Source organism: Oncorhynchus tshawytscha, unplaced genomic scaffold, assembly GCF_018296145.1.
Source record: "Oncorhynchus tshawytscha isolate Ot180627B unplaced genomic scaffold, Otsh_v2.0 Un_contig_2087_pilon_pilon, whole genome shotgun sequence".
NCBI classification, from domain to species: domain Eukaryota; kingdom Metazoa; phylum Chordata; class Actinopteri; order Salmoniformes; family Salmonidae; genus Oncorhynchus; species Oncorhynchus tshawytscha.
In genome coordinates, this window is record NW_024609767.1 from 287,501 (window position 1) to 305,673 (window position 18,173).

The 18,173-nt window shown below is 48.9% G+C and overlaps 1 protein-coding gene across 2 annotated transcripts in view; it reads left to right on the top strand.

Annotated features, from left to right (window-relative positions):
* LOC121845796 (threonylcarbamoyladenosine tRNA methylthiotransferase-like) overlaps nt 1-18,173 on the top strand; it is a 263,403-nt gene that overhangs the window by 162,205 nt on the left and 83,025 nt on the right. For both annotated transcript variants that reach the window (XM_042317771.1, XM_042317772.1), the window contains exon 5: nt 11,089-11,185. In XM_042317771.1, coding sequence (XP_042173705.1) covers nt 11,089-11,185 — 97 coding nt within the window. The remainder of the gene's footprint in view (nt 1-11,088; nt 11,186-18,173) is intronic.

Sequence of the window (18,173 nt, forward strand, 5' to 3'; positions counted from 1 at the left end):
CTTGTCTTATCTTGGTTCTCTCATTAGAGGGACTGTCTCCGAAAAATACACGTTTTCATTTCATAAATTAATTTTCTCTTCTCTCTCTGTTCTCTTCTCCTATTTCTTGCTGTCTTGTGCATGGAGACAGCATTCTCTTCTCTCTCTCTCTCTCTCTCTCTGTCTCTCTCTGTCTCTCTCTCTGTCTGTCTGTCTCTCTCTCTCTTCTCTCTCTGCTGTCTCTCTGTCTCTCTCTCTGTCTCCTCTCTCTCTCTGTCTCTCTGTCTCTCTGTCTCTCTGCTGTCTCTCTCTCTTGCTGTCTCTCTGTCTCTCTCTCTCTGTCTGTCTCTCTCTCTCTCTCTCTCTCTCTCTGTCTCTCTCTCTCTCTCTCTCTCTCTCTGTCTCTGTCTCTCTCTCGTCTGTCTCTCTCTCTCTGTCTCTCTCTCTCTCTCTCTCTCTCTCTGTCTCTCTCTCTCGTCTCTCTCTCTCTCTCTCTCTCTCTCTCTCTCTCTCTCTCTCTGTCTCTCTCTCTCTCTCTGTCTCTCTCTCTGTCTCTCTCTCTCTCTCTCTCTCTCGTCTCTGTCTCTCTCTCTCTCTCTCTCTCTCTCTCTCTCTCTCTCTGTCTCTGTCTCTCTCTCTCTCTCTCTCTCTCTCTCTCTCTCTCTCTGTCTCTCTCTGTCTCTCTCTCTCGCTCTCTCTCTCGCTGTCTCTCTGTCTCTCTCTCTGTCTCTCTTTGTCTCTCCCTGTCTCTCTCTCTGTCTATGTCTCTCTGTATATCTCTCTCTCTCTCTCTCTCTCTCTCTCTCTCTCTCTCTCTTAGAGAATGCTGTTTAGAATAGATAATGATAGTGAAAGCGAGGGTCTCTAAGAGCACTGATAAGCCATGCTACATTATGCTGAATGAATAGCAGCCAGGGAAATTAAGTGGGGAAAAGACTTTATTTTTGCCCCTAATGAGCCTCTTGTCTCCTCCTGCTTCCCCCACAACAACACACACACACACACACACACACACACACACACACACACACACACACACACACACACACACACACACACACACACACACACACACACACACACACACACACACACACACACACACACTCCCCTCAGGACTCCAGAGAGAGAGACGTTGTCTGCCTCTTTGCTGGTTTGTTTGTACATTAACATGGTGTTCCCACGGCTTCTCTTTCTACGCTGCTTTTCATCACTTCTCCGTTCTCTTCTCCCGACGAACCGTCTGTGTGGGTTCTCCGTTCTCTTCTCCCAACGAACCGTCTGTGTGGGTTCTCCGTTCTCTTCTCCCAACGAACCGTCTGTGTGGGTTCTCCGTTCTCTTCTCCCAACGAACCGTCTGTGTGGGTTCTCCGTTCTCTTCTCCCAACGAACCGTCTGTGTGGGTTCTCCGTTCTCTTCTCCCGACGAACCGTCTGTGTGGGTTCTCCGTTCTCTTCTCACGACGAACCGTCTGTGTTGGTTCTCCGTTCTCTTCTCCCAACGAACCGTCTGTGTGGGTTCTCCGTTCTCTTCTCCCAACGAACCGTCTGTGTGGGTTCTCCGTTCTCTTCTCCCAACGAACCGTCTGTGTGGGTTCTCCGTTCTCTTCTCCCAACGAACCGTCTGTGTGGGTTCTCCGTTCTCTTCTCCCAACGAACCGTCTGTGTGGGTTCTCCGTTCTCTTCTCCCAACGAACCGTCTGTGTGGGTTCTCCGTTCTCTTCTCCCAACGAACCGTCTGTGTGGGTTCTCCGTTCTCTTCTCGTCTGTGTGGGTTCTCCGTTCTCTTCTCCCAACGAACCGTCTGTGTGGGTTCTCCGTTCTCTTCTCCCAACGAACCGTCTGTGTGGGTTCTCCGTTCTCTTCTCCCAACGAACCGTCTGTGTGGGTTCTCCGTTCTCTTCTCCCAACGAACCGTCTGTGTGGGTTCTCCGTTCTCTTCTCCCAACGAACCGTCTGTGTGGGTTCTCCTGTGTGGGTTCTCTTCTCCCAACGAACCGTCTGTGTGGGTTCTCCGTTCTCTTCTCCCAACGAACCGTCTGTGTGGGTTCTCCGTTCTCTTCTCCCAACGAACCGTCTGTGTGGGTTCTCCGTTCTCTTCTCCCAACGAACCGTCTGTGTGGGTTCTCCGTTCTCTTCTCCCAACGAACCGTCTGTGTGGGTTCTCCGTTCTCTTTTCCCAACGAACCGTCTGTGTGGGTTCTCCGTTCTCTTCTCCCAACGAACCGTCTGTGTTGGTTCTCCGTTCTCTTCTCCCAACGAACCGTCTGTGTGGGTTCTCCGTTCTCTTCTCCCAACGAACCGTCTGTGTGGGTTCTCCGTTCTCTTCTCCCAACGAACCGTCTGTGTGGGTTCTCCGTTCTCTTCTCCCAACGAACCGTCTGTGTGGGTTCGGACCCAATTAAACCCGCGTGTTGGAAAACACGGACGGAATCACGAAATCCAGACATTAAAAACGCGTTCAACAATATTAAAAATGTATTGAACTTATTAGCAGGAGATCAATTTGATCAAGTTAAATCATAAGACATAATGTTTTCCTGCTACTTTCTGAAACGGCACATGAATACCCGTCTGTGTTGTGGTGCTCGTATGTCTAGTCTACACTCTGTTTAGCCGTTAGCGATATAATGCTAACGATAACCGTCTGTCTGTGTTGTGGTGCTCGTATGTCTAGTCTACACTTTGTTTAGCCGTTAGCGATATAATGCTAACGATAACCGTCTGTCTGTGTTGTGGTGCTCGTATGTCTAATCTACACTCTGTTTAGCCGTTAGCGATATAATGCTAACGATAACCGTCTGTCTGTTGTGGTGCTCGTATGTCTAGTCTACACTCTGTTTAGCCGTTAGCGATATAATGCTAACGATAACCGTCTGTTGGTAGATGGAAATGCTTCCCCAAAAAGCCTTCTCTATTAAATCAGGATTGTTTACGTCAGTCCAGTGGCCATTTTGTTTAGCTAACTGTAAACACATCCAACCAACACCAGTAACCATGCATCGCCAGTAGCCATGCATCGCCAGTAACCATGCAACACCAGTAACCATGCATCACCAGTAACCATGCATCACCAGTAACCAATCAACACCAGTAACCAAGCAACACCAGTAACCAAGCAACACCAGTAACCATGCAACACCAGTAACCATGCATCACCAGTAACCAAGCATCACCAGTAACCATGCAACACCAGTAACCAAGCAACACCAGTAACCAAGCAACACCAGTAACCAAGCAACAGAAGTGGTGCACAGTTGAATTAAAGGGTAAATACACCCCAAATTCTTAATGTATTAGATTTTCCAGACCTCGAAAGTGGTCTCTTGATGTGGTCTAAGCATTCTTATAGACTTAAAGTTTCCTATTTAGTTTTTTTGTGTGTGATTTTGAGAGCAAACACCTGAAAAAATAAATATACACTGCTCAAAAAAATAAAGGGAATACTTAAACAACACAATATAACTCCCAAGTCAATCACACTTCTGTGAAATCAAACTGTCTCTGAGAGAGCCTGACTGTCACTGATGTATCTCCTGAGTGGAGAGCCTGACTGTCACTGATGTATCTCCTGAGTGGAGAGCCTGACTGTCACTGATGTATCTCCTGAGTGGAGAGCCTGACTGTCACTGATGTATCTCCTGAGTGGAGAGCCTGACTGTCACTGATGTATCTCCTGAGTGGAGAGCCTGACTGTCACTGATGTATCTCCTGAGTGGAGAGCCTGACTGTCACTGATGTATCTCCTGAGTGGAGAGCCTGACTGTCACTGATGTATCTCCTGAGTGGAGAGCCTGACTGTCACTGATGTATCTCCTGAGTGGAAAGCTGGACTGTCACTTGACGTTTCTCCTGAGTGGAGAGCCTGACTGTCACTGACGTGTCTCCTGAGTCAGTCCGTGAGGCTCCTCTGAGGAGAACAACCACTTAAAAAGAAGCTCATCTCTACAAGTCCGTTGTGGCACCCTGTGTTTAAAAAGGCCTCGTTGTTCAGGACCCTGCCATTACGAGGTACATCTGTATTATTCAGTAACACTTCTGACAAACGCCGCCCTAATGCGCTCGGCGCCCGGCCCTGGTGACACAGTGAATCAGGCGCGGCGTGGATGAGCTTTCGTCCCAGACACCCCAGGGGGAAAGCCAATCACGTCGGCTCATGCCAGGGTTGGATGGGAGGCAGGGCTCGGGCGATTGGTTCAGCTTCGCTGCACATCAGTGACCCGGACGCCAGCAGATGTCCTCTGAGATCAGGTGGAGATCTCTTGAACCCGGTTCAGTTCTGCAGGCGTGCCTCCTCCCCTCCAGTGTTGGGGAAATAGAGAGTTACATATCACAGTATTATATAGATATTTGACTTCCCCAAGTATCGGTTGAATAAATGGATGTTACTGTAGGTAGCGTGCTAGCCTGCTGTACCTGTGGTGAACTGGTGTCTCCCCCCCTGCTTTCCCCCTGCCTCCCTGCTCTCCCCCTGCCTCCCTGCTCTCCCTCCCTCACTCCCTGCTCTCCCTCCCTCACTCCCTGCTCTCCCTCCCTCCCTCCCTCCCTCCCTCCCTCCCTCCCTGCTCTCCCTCTCTCCCTCCCTCCCCCTCTCTCCCCCTCCCTCCCTGCTCTCCCTCCCTCCCCCATCCCTCCCTCCCTGCTCTCCCTCCCCCCCCTCCCTGCTCTCCCTCCCTGCTCTCCCCCATCCCTCCCTCCCCCTCCCTGCTCTCCCTCCCTGCTCTCCCCCCCCCTCCCTCCCTGCTCTTCCTCTCTCCCTCCCTCCCTGCTCTCCCTCCCTGCTCTCCCTCCCTCCCTCCCTGCTCTCCCTCCCCTCCCTCCCTCCCTCCCTCCCTGCTCTCCCCCCCCTCTCCCTGCTCTCCCTGCTCTCCCCCATCCCTCCCTCCCTCCCTGCTCTTCCTCTCTCCCTCCCTCCCTGCTCTCCCTCCCTGCCCTCCCTCCCTGCTCTCCCTCCCTGCTCTCCCCATCCCTCCCTCCCTGCTCTCCCTCCCTCCCTCCCCCTCCCTGCTCTCCCCCATCCCTCCCTCCCCCTCCCTGCTCTCCCTTCCTGCTCTCCCCCCCATCCCCCCCTCCCTCCCTGCTCTTCCTCTCTCCCTCCCTCCCTGCTCTTCCTCTCTCCCTCCCTCCCTCTCTCTCTCCCTCCCTACTCTCTCTCCCTCCCTACTCTCCCTCCCTCCCTGCGCTCCCTCCCTGCTCTCCCTGCTCTCCCTCCCTCCCTCCCTCCCTGCCCCTCCCTGCCCCCCTCTCCCTGCTCTCCCTGCTCCCCCCCATCCCTCCCTCCCTCCCTGCTCTTCCCTCTCCCTCCCTCCCTGCTCTCCCTCCCTACTCTCTCTCCCTCCCTGCCCTCCCTCCCTGCTCTCCCTCCCTGTTCTCCCCCCATCCCTCCCTCCCTCCCTGCTCTCCCTCCCTGCTCTCTCCCCCCATCCCTCCCTGCTCTCCCTCCCTGCTCTCCCCCCATCCCTCCCTCCCTGTCTGTCTGGCACATCACTCCTGATCTGTTGAGCCTGACCCCGCTGACTGATTTTTAAAACCTCCCAGACATCCCATCTTTGTGACTGCCAAGTCGTGTGGTCATCTAGCCTGCAGTCCCTCTACCCTGAACGGACAGGGCCAAGACGCATCATGTAGAGGAGAAACACGTGATGATACCTGAATGTACATCCTGGAATTTTACCACTAACTTGATTTACAAAATCAGGTCGGACAAAATGTCTCTTTGGATTTAGGCTCGTTGACTGTCACCACACTGGTACAGTATAGGATGGCAGGTAGCCTAGTGGTTAGAGTGGAGGGCTGGCAGGTAGCCTAGTGGTTAGAGTGGAGGGGCGGCAGGTAGCCTAGTGGTTAGAGTGTAGGGACGGCAGGTAGCCTAGTGGTTAGAGTGGAGGGCTGGCAGGTAGCCTAGTGGTTAGAGTGGTGGGACGGCAGGTAGCCTAGTGGTTAGAGTGGTGGGACGGCAGGTAGCCTAGTGGTTAGAGTGGAGGGACGGCAGGTAGCCTAGTGGTTAGAGTGGAGGGACGGCAGGTAGCCTAGTGGTTAGAGTGTGGAGGTGGCAGGGTAGCCTAGTGGTTAGAGTGTAGAGGTGGCAGGGTAGCCTAGTGGTTAGAGTGTAGAGGTGGCAGGGTAGCCTAGTGGTTAGATATGGAGGGACGGCAGGTAGCCTAGTGGTTAGAGTGGAGGGCCGGCAGGTAGCCTAGTGGTTAGAGTGTAGAGATGGCAGTGTAGCCTAGTGGTTAGAGTGGAGGGATGGCAGTGTAGCCTAGTGGTTAGAGTGGTTAGAGTGGAGGTGGCAGGTAGCCTAGTGGTTAGAGTGGAGAGGTGGCAGGGTAGCCTAGTGGTTAGAGTGTGGAGGTGGCAGTGTAGCCTAGTGGTTAGAGTGTAGAGGTGGCAGGGTAGCCTAGTGGTTAGAGTGTAGAGGTGGCAGGGTAGCCTAGTGGTTAGAGTGTAGAGGTGGCAGTGTAGCCTAGTGGTTAGAGTGTAGAGGTGGCAGGGTAGCCTAGTGGTTAGAGTGTAGAGGCGGCAGGGTAGCCTAGTGGTTAGAGCGTTGGACTAGTAACCGAAAGGTTGCAAGTTCAAACCCCTGAGCTGACAAGGTACAAATCTGTCGTTCTGCCCCTGAACAGGCAGTTAACCCACTGTTTCTAGGCCGTCATTGAAAATAAGAATTTGTTCTTAACTGACTTGCCTAGTAAAATAAAGGTTAAATAAAATAATAATTAAAAATAGGACTGTATATGCAACGCAGTGTGTTTTCAGACTCCTATTCTGACCCGGTTTCTGATCGTATGCCTCCTTTAAGTGCAACAGAAGCAACTTGTTTGATCACTATACAAAAAGATTAACCTGGCACAGATCCTATGTTCCCGAATCCTTCTGTATGTAGAGATGTTTGAGTGCTGTGGTACAGGATGGACACTCATCTGATGCTACGTTGTCCCTTTTTCAGTCTTCTGTGTGGAGATTTCTCTCGCTGCTGTCTCCGTACAGGAAGCTCATTGAGTTGTGTGAGTTGTGAGGTTTTTGGTGGAAAGCAGCACCAGATGTGTGTTCTACAGCTGTCAGACAGAGCTGGCTCCGAATACTGTTTGGAAATCATTTCATATCATTTATCTGTGCTTGATTGAGCTCGCCTGGCACAATTGACCAATAGAACAGTCCCAAAATGACAGATCTTCTGTTGCTTACTAACGGATAAATATTCTGGTGAGCGTACTGAAGGAAACTCTGAGTAGGCTATTTGACAGATTCTCTAATAGTATTGGAACCCAGATCTGGCATTTCCTCTCCTCTGGTACAGCCAGCCAGTCAGTCAGCCAGTCAGCCAGCCAGTCAGTCAGCCAGCCAGTCATCCAGTCAGTCAGTCAGCCAGCCAGCCAGTTAGCCAGTCAGTCATCCATCCAGTCAATCAGGCAGTCAGCTAGGAAGAGAGCTACTGTTGAACGATAAATGTCCTCTCTGTGGTACAGTCATTCAGCCAGTCATCCAGCCAGCCAGTCAGTCAGTCATTCAGCCAGTCATCCAGCCAGCCAGTCAGCCAGGAAGAGAGCTGCTGTTGAAAGATAAATGTCCTCTCTGTGGTATAGTCATTTAGCCAGTCATCCAGCCAGCCAGTCATCCAGCCAGTCATCCAGCCAGTCATCCAGCCAGCCATTCAGCCAGTCATCCAGCCAGCCAGTCAGCCAGGAAGAGAGCTGCTGTTGAAAGATAAATGTCCTCTCTGTGGTATAGTCATTTAGCCAGTCATCCAGCCAGCCAGTCATCCAGCCAGCCAGTCAGTCATCCAGCCAGTCATCCAGCCAGCCAGTCATTCAGCCAGGAAGAGAGCTGCTGTTGAAAGATAAATGTCCTCTCTGTGGTACAGTCATTCAGCCAGTCATCCAGCCAGCCAGTCATTCAGCCAGGAAGAGAGCTGCTGTTGAAAGATAAATGTCCTCTCTGTGGTACAGTCATTCAGCCAGTCATCCAGCCAGCCAGCCAGTCAGCCAGCCAGCCAGTCATCCAGCCAGTCATCCAGCCAGTCATCCAGCCAGTCCAGCCAGCCAGCCAGTCATCCAGCCAGTCATTCAGCCAGTCATTCAGCCAGTCAGCCAGTCATCCAGCCAGTCAGCCAGCCATCCAGCCAGCCAGCCAGCCAGTCAGCCAGCCAGTCAGCCAGCCAGCCAGCCAGCCAGTCATCCAGCCAGCCAGCCAGTCATCCAGTCAGCCAGCCAGTCATCCAGCCAGCCAGTCATCCAGTCAGCCAGCCAGTCATCCAGCCAGTCAGCCAGCCAGCCAGTCATCCAGCCAGCCAGTCATTCAGCCAGTCATCCAGCCAGTCAGAATGTCTCTAAGTGTCAGAGGCCCTGCTGCTAAATGTCCTCCACTCCACACTGCGCTGTGAACCACATGGGGCAGAAAGAGGATGAGCCAGTCAGAATGTCTCTAAGTGTCAGAGGCCCTGCTCTTGTCCTCCCCTCCACACTCGCTGCTGAACCTCCTCCCCACCAGTGCTGCTTTTGCCCTCTCTCTCCCTCTTCTCCATCTTCCCTCTCTCCCCCAACTCCCTCTCCCACTGCTCCTTCTGGTCCTCCTCCACCACCTCCCTCCCTTTTGCCCTCTCTCTCCCACTTCTCCATCTTCTCTCTCTCCCCCTCCTCCTCCTCCATCACCTCTCTCTCCCCTCCCCCCTCCTCCCTCCTCCATCCCACCTCTCTCTCCCTCCCCCCTCCCTCCTCCCTCCCCCTCCTCCCCTCCTCCTCCCTCCCTCTCCCCCCTCCCTCCTCCTCCCCTCCCCTCCCTCCCTTCCTCCTCATCCACCTCTCCCCTTCCTCCTCCTCCTCCTCCCCCCTCCTCCACCCCTCCCCCCTCCTCCACTCCCTCCCTCTCCCTCCTCCTCCTCCTCCCCCTCCTCCCTCCCTCCTTCTCCCCTCCTCCTCCTCCACTTCCTCCCCCCCTCCTCCACTCCATCCCTCTCCCCTTCCTCCACCTCTTTCTCCTAGGTATTAAGCTCACATTACCCAGCCATCCAGATGTAAATGAGCCACTCAAACTAACGGCTGACTAACGCCTGACCTTTACAGTTCAACATCTTAAAGGTCGAGGTTAAGTGGCCATCAACGCTCTCACAATTAAATTGACAGTAAAGAGGAAGATATGTAATCCTGGATTAGATACCTGGTTATCTAGTACAGACAGGAACAGCCCTACTGGCCAATCACCAGAGTGGATTAGATACCTGGTTATCTAGTACAGACAGGAACAGCCCTACTGGCCAATCACCAGAGTGGATTAGATACCTGGTTATCTAGTACAGACAGGAACAGCCCTACTGGCCAATCACCAGAGTGGATTAGATACCTGGTTATCTAGTACAGACAGGAACAGCCCTACTGGCCAATCACCAGAGTGGATTAGATACCTGGTTATCTAGTCAGGAACAGCCCTACTGGCCAATCACCAAGTGGATTAGATACCTGGTTATCTAGTACAACAGGAACAGCCCTATGGCCAATCACCTGGATTAGATACCTGGTTATTAGTACAGACAGGAACAGCCCTACTGGCCAATCACCAGAGTGGATTAGATACCTGGTTATCTAGTACAGACAGGAACAGCCCCTGGCCAACTGGATTAGATACCTGGTTAAGTCACCTACTGGCCAATCACCAGAGTGGATTAGATACCTGGTTATCTATCAGGAACAGCCCTACTGGCCAATCACCAGAGTGGATTAGATACCTGGTTATCTAGTACAGACAGGAACAGCCCTACTGGCCAATCACCAGAGTGGATTAGATACCTGGTTATCTAGTACAGACAGGAACAGCCCTACTGGCCAATCACCAGAGTGGATTAGATACCTGGTTATCTAGTACAGACAGGAACAGCCCTCCTGGCCAATCACCAGAGTGGATTAGATACCTGGTTATCTAGTACAGACAGGAACAGCCCTCCTGGCCAATCACCAGAGTGGGTTAGATACCTGGTTATCTAGTACAGACAGGAACAGCCCTACTGGCCAATCACCAGAGTGGATTAGATACCTGGTTATCTAGTACAGACAGGAACAGCCCTACTGGCCAATCACCAGAGTGGATTAGATACCTGGTTATCTAGTACAGACAGGAACAGCTCTATTGGCCAATCGAAACAGTAGTTAGATGGGGTTCTGGTTGTTTCAGCAGGCCTCATTAGAAACAGTAGTTAAATAGGATTTTATTTGTCCCCTCAAGTTAAAAAAAAAAAAAACATTTTTTTTTTAACATAAAATACTGAAAACACCAGCAAATCAGCTCCAAGGGATTTTAATTTAGGGAATCTGTTCTCAAGTGTTCCCACAAATACTAGAGTTGTGATTAAATACAAGGGTTGAAATCATTATGTTTCTGACAAATAATATATCTGTTTGGGCTTCTTGTGTTTAATACGCAGTCTTACAAATGAATTGTAATTTATGTTCTGGTCCCCTGACTAACTGGCACAAGAAAAAAACATGTCCGCAGGCTGAATCTAGTTGAGGATCCCCTGGTCTAGACAGAAACAGTCAGGGAAATGATTTATTCAACACCTTCAGAAAAGTAGAGCCACAGACAGTGTGGTTGTATTTCAGCAGGTGTCAATAATGTAGTGATGTTGGAGAATGTTCTGCTATTTAATGACAGACAGGCTGTAGACGGTAGATACCTCCCAAATAACACCCTATACCCTTACGTAAGTGCCCTCTAGTGCCACACAGCGGTGTGGTCATAATACCCATAAAACCTAGCGGTCAAACAATAGTTTTGTCCACCATTTTATTCGTTGATAAAAAGTCACCTTGTCCTAGAGAGATTTAGGTGGTCATCAAAACGCCACGTCAGGGTGAGTCTACATGAAACACAGCCCTTATTTTAAGTGTTTAAAAAATCCCCTACGCGGAAAATTTATGAGGGAAAAAAAACCCAGATTGGAACCGTTTCCCTGTTTGACCGCTAGGTTTTATGGGTATTATGACTCATACTGTGGTACTCTCTCTATGGGCCCTGGTCAAAAATTGTGCATGTTAAAGAAAACGGCAACCAAAAAAATTACGTGACCCTCCTGAGCCACCGTTGGTCCTCCTTGTATTAACCCCCGTCGTGTCTCTGTCAGGAAGGCCCAGGAGCAGGATAAGAAGGTGGTGGTAGCTGGATGTGTTCCCCAGGCCCAGCCCAGGATGGACTACCTTAAAGGACTCAGCATCATCGGGGTAAGTCTCCGTCATCTCTCCCTTTGTATGTGTGGTGGAGGGTGTTTTGAGGACGAAACACGAGATGAATTCACAACATGGCAGTTTACGCAAAGTTCTGTCCTCCAGATTAGACTGTGGACCACAGTTGGACTCAATTCTAGTCGATTCGGGAATTGAGTTACATCCCTATTAGGGAATTGAGTTACATCCCTATTAGGGAATTGAGTTACATCCCTATTATAGAATTGAGTTACATCCCTATTAGGGAATTGAGTTACATCCCTATTAGGGAATTGAGTTACATCCCTATTAGTTACATCCCTATTAGGGAATTGATGATACATCCCTATTAGGGAATTGATGATACATCCCTATTAGGGAATTGATGTTACATCCCTATTAGGGAATTGATTAGGGATACATCCCTATTAGGGAATTGATGATACATCCCTATTAGGAATTGATGATACATTAGGGAATTGATGTTACATCCCTATTGATGATACATCCCTATTAGGGAATTGATGATACATCCCTATTAGGGAATTGATGATACATCCCTATTAGGGAATTGATGATACATCCCTATTAGGGGGAATTGATGATACATCCCTATTAGGGAATTGATGATACATCCCTATTAGGGAATTGGTTACATCCCTATTAGGGAATTGATACATCCCTATTAGGGAATTGATGATACATCCCTATTAGGGAATTGATTACATCCCTATTAGGGATTGATGATACATCCCTATTAGGGAATTGATGATACGTCCCTATTAGGGAATTGATGATACGTCCCTATTAGGGAATTGAGTTACATCCCTATTAGGGAATTGAGTTACATCCCTATTAGGGAATTGATGATACATCCCTATTAGGGAATTGATGATACATCCCTATTAGGGAATTGATGATACATCCCTATTAGGGAATTGAGTTACATCCCTATTAGGGAATTGAGTTACATCCCTATTAGGGAATTGAGTTACATCCCTATTAGGGAATTGAGTTACATCCCTATCATTGGGAATTGAGTTACATCCCTATCAGGGAATTGGTTACATCCCTATCAGGGAAGTTACATCCCTATCAGGGAATTGAGTTACATCCCTATCAGGGAATTGAGTTACATCCCTATCAGGGAATTGAGTTACATCCCTATTAGGGAATTGAGTTACATCCCTATTAGGGAATTGAGTTACATCCCTATTAGGGAATTGAGTTACATCCCTATTAGGGAATTGAGTTACATCCTATTAGGGAATTGAGTTACATCCCTATTAGGGAATTGAGTTACATCCCTATTAGGGAATTGAGTTACATCCCTATTAGGGAATTGAGTTACATCCCTATTAGGGAATTGGTTACATCCCTATTAGGGAGTTACATCCCTATTAGGGAATTGAGTTACATCCCTATTAGGAGTTACATCCCTATTAGGGAATTGAGTTACATCCCTATTAGGGAATTGAGTTACATCCCTATTAGGGAATTGAGTTACATCCCTATTATAGAATTGAGTTACATCCCTATTAGGGAATTGAGTTACATCCCTATTAGGGAATTGAGTTACATCCCTATTAGGGAATTGATGATACATCCCTATTAGGGAATTGATGATACATCCCTATTAGGGAATTGATGATACATCCCTATTAGGGAATTGAGTTACATCCCTACTAGGGAATTGAGTTACATCCCTATCCCTAGGGAATTGAGTTACATCCCTGAGTTACATCCCTACTAGGGAATTGAGTTACATCCCTATTAGGGAATTGAGTTACATATTTTTTTTTTTCACCTTTATTTAACCAGGTAGGCTAGTTGAGAACAAGTTCTCATTTGCAACTGCGACCTGGCCAAGATAAAGCATAGCAGTGTGAGCAGACAACACAGAGTTACACATGGAATAAACAATTAACAAGTCAATAACACAGTAGAAAACAAAGGGGGAGTCTATATACAATGTGTGCAAAAGGCATGAGGAGGTTGGTGAATAATTACAATTTTGCAGATTAACACTGGAGTGATAAATGATCAGATGGTCATGTACAGGTAGAGATATCGGTGTGCAAAAGAGCAAGTAAATAAATAAAAACAGTATGGGGATGAGGTAGGTGAAAATGGGTGGGCTATTTACCAATAGACTATGTACAGCAGCAGCGATCGGTTAGCTGCTCAGATAGCTGATGTTTAAAGTTGGTGAGGGAGATAAAAGTCTCCAACTTCAGCGATTTTTGCAATTCGTTCCAGTCACAGGCAGCAGCGTACTGGAACGAAAGGCGGCCAAATGAGGTGTTGGCTTTAGGGATGATCAGTGAGATACACCTGCTGGAGCGCGTGCTACATCCCTATTAGGGAATTGAGTTACATCCCTATTAGGGAATTGAGTTACATCCCTATTAGGGAATTGATGATACATTTCCAATTAAACTGACTGGAGTTGAAACGGAATGGATACATATTCTGCTCCAGGCTGCTGACTGAAAGACCTCTATTGCTGGTTGTTGTTGTTGCTCTGAGGCCGGTTGTTGTTGTTGTTGCTCTGAGGCCGGTTGTTGCTCTGAGGCCGGTTGTTGTTGCTGCTGCTCTGAGGCCGGTTGATGTTGTTGCTCTTCTGAGGCCGGTTGTTGTTTGTTGCTCTGAGGCCGGTTGTTGTTGTTGTTGCTCTGAGGCCGGTTGTTGTTGTTGTTGCTGCTGCTCTGAGGCCGGTTGTTGTTGTTGCTCTGAGGCCGGTTGTTGTTGTTGTTGTTGCTCTGAGGCCGGTTGTTGTTGTTGTTGTTGCTCTGAGGCCGGTTGTTGTTGTTGCTCTGAGGCCGGTTGTTGCTCTGAGGCCGGTTGTTGTTGTTGCTCTGAGGCCGGTTGTTGTTGTTGCTCTGAGGCCGGTTGTTGTTGTTGTTGTTGCTCTGAGGCCGGTTGTTGTTGTTGTTGTTGCTCTGAGGCCGGTTGTTGTTGTTGTTGCTCTGAGGCCGGTTGTTGTTGTTGTTGTTGCTCTGAGGCCGGTTGTTGTTGTTGCTCTGAGGCCGGTTGTTGTTGCTGCTGCTCTGAGGCCGGTTGTTGTTGTTGTTGTTGCTCTGAGGCCGGTTGTTGTTGTTGTTGCTCTGAGGCCGGTTGTTGTTGTTGCTCTGAGGCCGGTTGTTGGTGTTGTTGTTGTTGCTCTGAGGCCGGTTGTTCTTGTTGTTGTTGCTCTGAGGCCGGTTGTTGAATGTCCTTTAATCTACTGTGTCTACTCCAGTATTTACTCTGCCAACCGTGTTTTCTACTATGAGGGACTTCTAAACATGACCTATAACACAGTTTAATATTTGAGGATGTGAGGTGTGACTGTTTCTGTGTTCCCCAAGAGGCTTTCTCATATTGATACTGGTTGGACTACAGTCAGTCAGGCACGCAGCCAAACAACAAGGTCTTGTTGACTAATAATAAGTGACTGAGATGGGACAGGTGCTGGATGGCCGTTAACTAGACCACGCCTTCTTTCAGTTACACCAGTCCTCTTATGCAAATGTTCCAGGGTGGTTTTGCATATTCTAGAACTCCGCCAAACGACGTTGACATTCCTGAAGTTCTGGAACCTGTCAAGGATTACTAAAAGAGATGCTTCCCAAATCACACCCTATTTCCCTATACAGTGCATGACTTTAGTCCAGGACCCATATGGGCTCTGGTCTAAAGTAGTGCACTATATAGGGAGTAGAGTGCCGTTTAGGGGGGCACACTAAAGCTACATGGAGAATAGAAGAATCAATATGTGAAGCAATCTGCAATCTACACACATTGAAAGTCCTACATGAATTCACCATCTGTTTTCTCTTAAGCCTGGGGGTTGACATGAATGGGATTGGATATGGAATTCAAATGCATTATTCATGAAATAGTAGGTTTAACATAAGATGGGACATTGATGTTTATTAAGGGGACATGCAGCCAGGCACAATATTGAATTTAGAAGTGACCTTAGTGATAATATCCATGTATTGATTTCATATGAAACAGTCGTACAAGCAGGTAGACTCCATGTTGTGTATTTTACATAAGAGTTGATGATTCTGAGAATCCAGAGAGGAGCCCCTTCTTTAAAATGGACGCTTGATGTAAAACCTAACGTTGCTCTTTTGAAAGGCTGGATGATGTTTGAAATGGTTGTATTGTTGGCGTTGGTCTCTGGGGGAATATTTCATGTGATTTCGATGTTTGTTTTTTACGACTCTATTGTTTATCTGATGCAATTTCACTAAAGCTCTTTTAATACAATGACAAAACGAGGCTGACGTGTGTCATATTTACCCACAACAACCCTCTTCTGAGTGGATTCAGTTCAGTGTTATACAACTGCTGTTAACAAGCATGAGATCCTCAGATAGACACGCGAGGCTGTTTCCTGTCTTCCCCTGCTGCATAACTACCAACGGTTCTACTTGAATGGGTCTATGCTACGCTCTGCTTCTCCCTGCCTCTGCCTAGGCCCCATAATGCAACACTCTGAACAATTGTACTTAGTCTTAGTCTATCTCATGAAACGATTTGATCCCCATTGGTATCGACCGGCCCTCTCTCAACCGTTGGTCCTGACATCACCTCAGAAAACCATCAGGAGTTGGAGTCTCCCTAAAGTACTTTCCTCATAGTCTTTCTACCTGCTGACAGCAGAAATGGATCCTAGTGCCTAGTCTGTCCCCTCCCTCGCTCGCTCTCTCCCTCCCTCGCTCTCACGCTCGCTCTCTCTTTTTCTCGCGCTCGCTCTCTTTTTCTCTCTCTCTCTCTCGCTCTCCATTCCTTCCTTCCTTCCCTCTCTCTCTCTCTTTCGGTTTATCCACCCAGGTGTGCTTTACTACTGAGAGAAATGAAAGATAAATGTCATATCAGCAGAGCCAGCGATCACTGAGCGACGGGGCAGCGAGAGAGGAGAGCAGCCTCTTCTAAAGAAACTCTTGGCTCAGCGGGCCTCTCCTCTCCTCTCCCCTCCCCTATTGATCATAGCGAACGGCAGGGCGGCAGGGGATGAGAGACGTAGTGAGCTGGGTTAGTGTTATGGCGGGGTGAGAGGAGTTAGCCTTAGTGCTAGCTGTTTGTCTTTAGGGGGATGAGAGACAGTGAGAGGGGTTAGCCTTAGTGCTAGCTGTTTGTCTTTATGGGGGATGAGAGACAGTGAGAGGGGTTAGCCTTAGTGCTAGCTGTTTGTCTTTATGGGGGATGAGAGACAGTGAGAGGGGTTAGCCTTAGTGCTAGTTGTTTCTGGGGTATGAGAGACAGTGAGAGGAGTTAGCCTTAGTGCTAGTTGTTTCTGGGATATGAGAGACAGTGAGAGGAGTTAGCCTTAGTGCTAGTTGTTTCTGGGGTATGAGAGACAGTGAGAGGAGTTAGCCTTAGTGCTAGTTGTTTCTGGGGTATTAGAGGTATTGGGGGTAGCCTTAGTGCTAGTTGTTTCTGGTGTATGAGAGGTATTGGGGTTAGCCTTAATGCCAGTTGTTTCTGGTGTATGAGAGGTATTGGGGTTAGCCTTAGTGCTAGTTGTTTCTGGGGTATGAGAGGTATTGAGGTTAGCTCTACCTGTTAGTTTCTCATCTCCTAGCTCAGCGTGTCGGCCGCAGGAGCACCGGAGGGTCCAAATGACAGCTGCCCCCTGCTGGTGCGGAGCTGTGCCCTCTGCTCTGCTCTCTGTAGTCCACACACGTATGGATGGACTGCCCCCTGCTGGTGCGGAGCTGTGCCCTCTGCTCTCCTCTCTGTTGTCCACACACGTATGGATGGACTGCCCTCGCTGACACACCTCACACAGTCACAGGCAGAGACAGTTGGCCCTTACCCTAGCTTGGAACCTGGCTTATAGTAGTTGAGAGTAGGTGGTTTGGAAGGACTGGGACAGATTAATGGTGTGGTCTCTCTGTCGCTGAGAGTAATGCTGTGGTCTCTGTCACTGAGAGTAATGATGTGGTCTCGGTCACTGAGAGTAATGCTGTGGTCTCGGTCACTGAGAGTAATGCTGTGGTCTCGGTCACTGAGAGTAATGATGTCGTCTCTGTCACTGAGAGTAATGCTGTCGTCTCTGTCACTGAGAGTAATGCTGTCGTCTCTGTCACTGAGAGTAATGCTGTCGTCTCTGTCACTGAGAGTAATGCTGTCGTCTCTGTCACTGAGAGTAATGATGTCGTCTCTGTCACTGAGAGTAATGCTGTCGTCTCTGTCACTGAGAGTAATGCTGTCGTCTCTGTCACTGAGAGTAATGCTGTGGTCTCTGTCACTGAGAGTAATGCTGTCGTCTCTGTCACTGAGAGTAATGCTGTCGTCTCTGTCACTGAGAGTAATGCTGTGGTCTCTGTGTCACTGAGAGTAATGCTGTGGTCTCTGTCACTGAGAGTAATGCGGTGGTCTCTGTCACTGAGAGTAATGATGTGGTCTATGTCACTGAGAGTAATGCTGTGGTCTCTGTCACTGAGAGTAATGCTGTGGTCTCTGTCACTGAGAGTAATGCTGTGGTCTCTGTCACTGAGAGTAATGCTGTGGTCTCTGTCACTGAGAGTAATGCTGTGGTCTCTGTCACTGAGAGTAATGCTGTGGTCTCTGTCACTGAGAGTAATGCTGTGGTCTCTGTCACTGAGAGTAATGCTGTGGTCTCTGTCACTGAGAGTAATGCTGTGGTCTCGGTCACAGAGTAATGCTGTCGTCTCGGTCACAGAGTAATGCTGTCGTCTCGGTCACAGAGTAATGCTGTCGTCTCGGTCACTGAGAGTAATGCTGTCGTCTCGGTCACTGAGAGTAATGCTGTCTCGGTCACTGAGAGTAATGCTGTCGTCTCTGTCACTGAGAGTAATGCTGTCGTCTCTGTCACTGAGAGTAATGCTGTCGTCTCTGTCACTGAGAGTAATGCTGTGGTCACTGAGTAATGCTGTGGTCACTGAGAGTAATGCTGTGGTCACAGAGTAATGCTGTGGTCTCTGTCACAGAGTAATGCTGTGGTCTCTGTCACAGAGTAATGCTGTGGTCTCTGTCACAGAGTAAT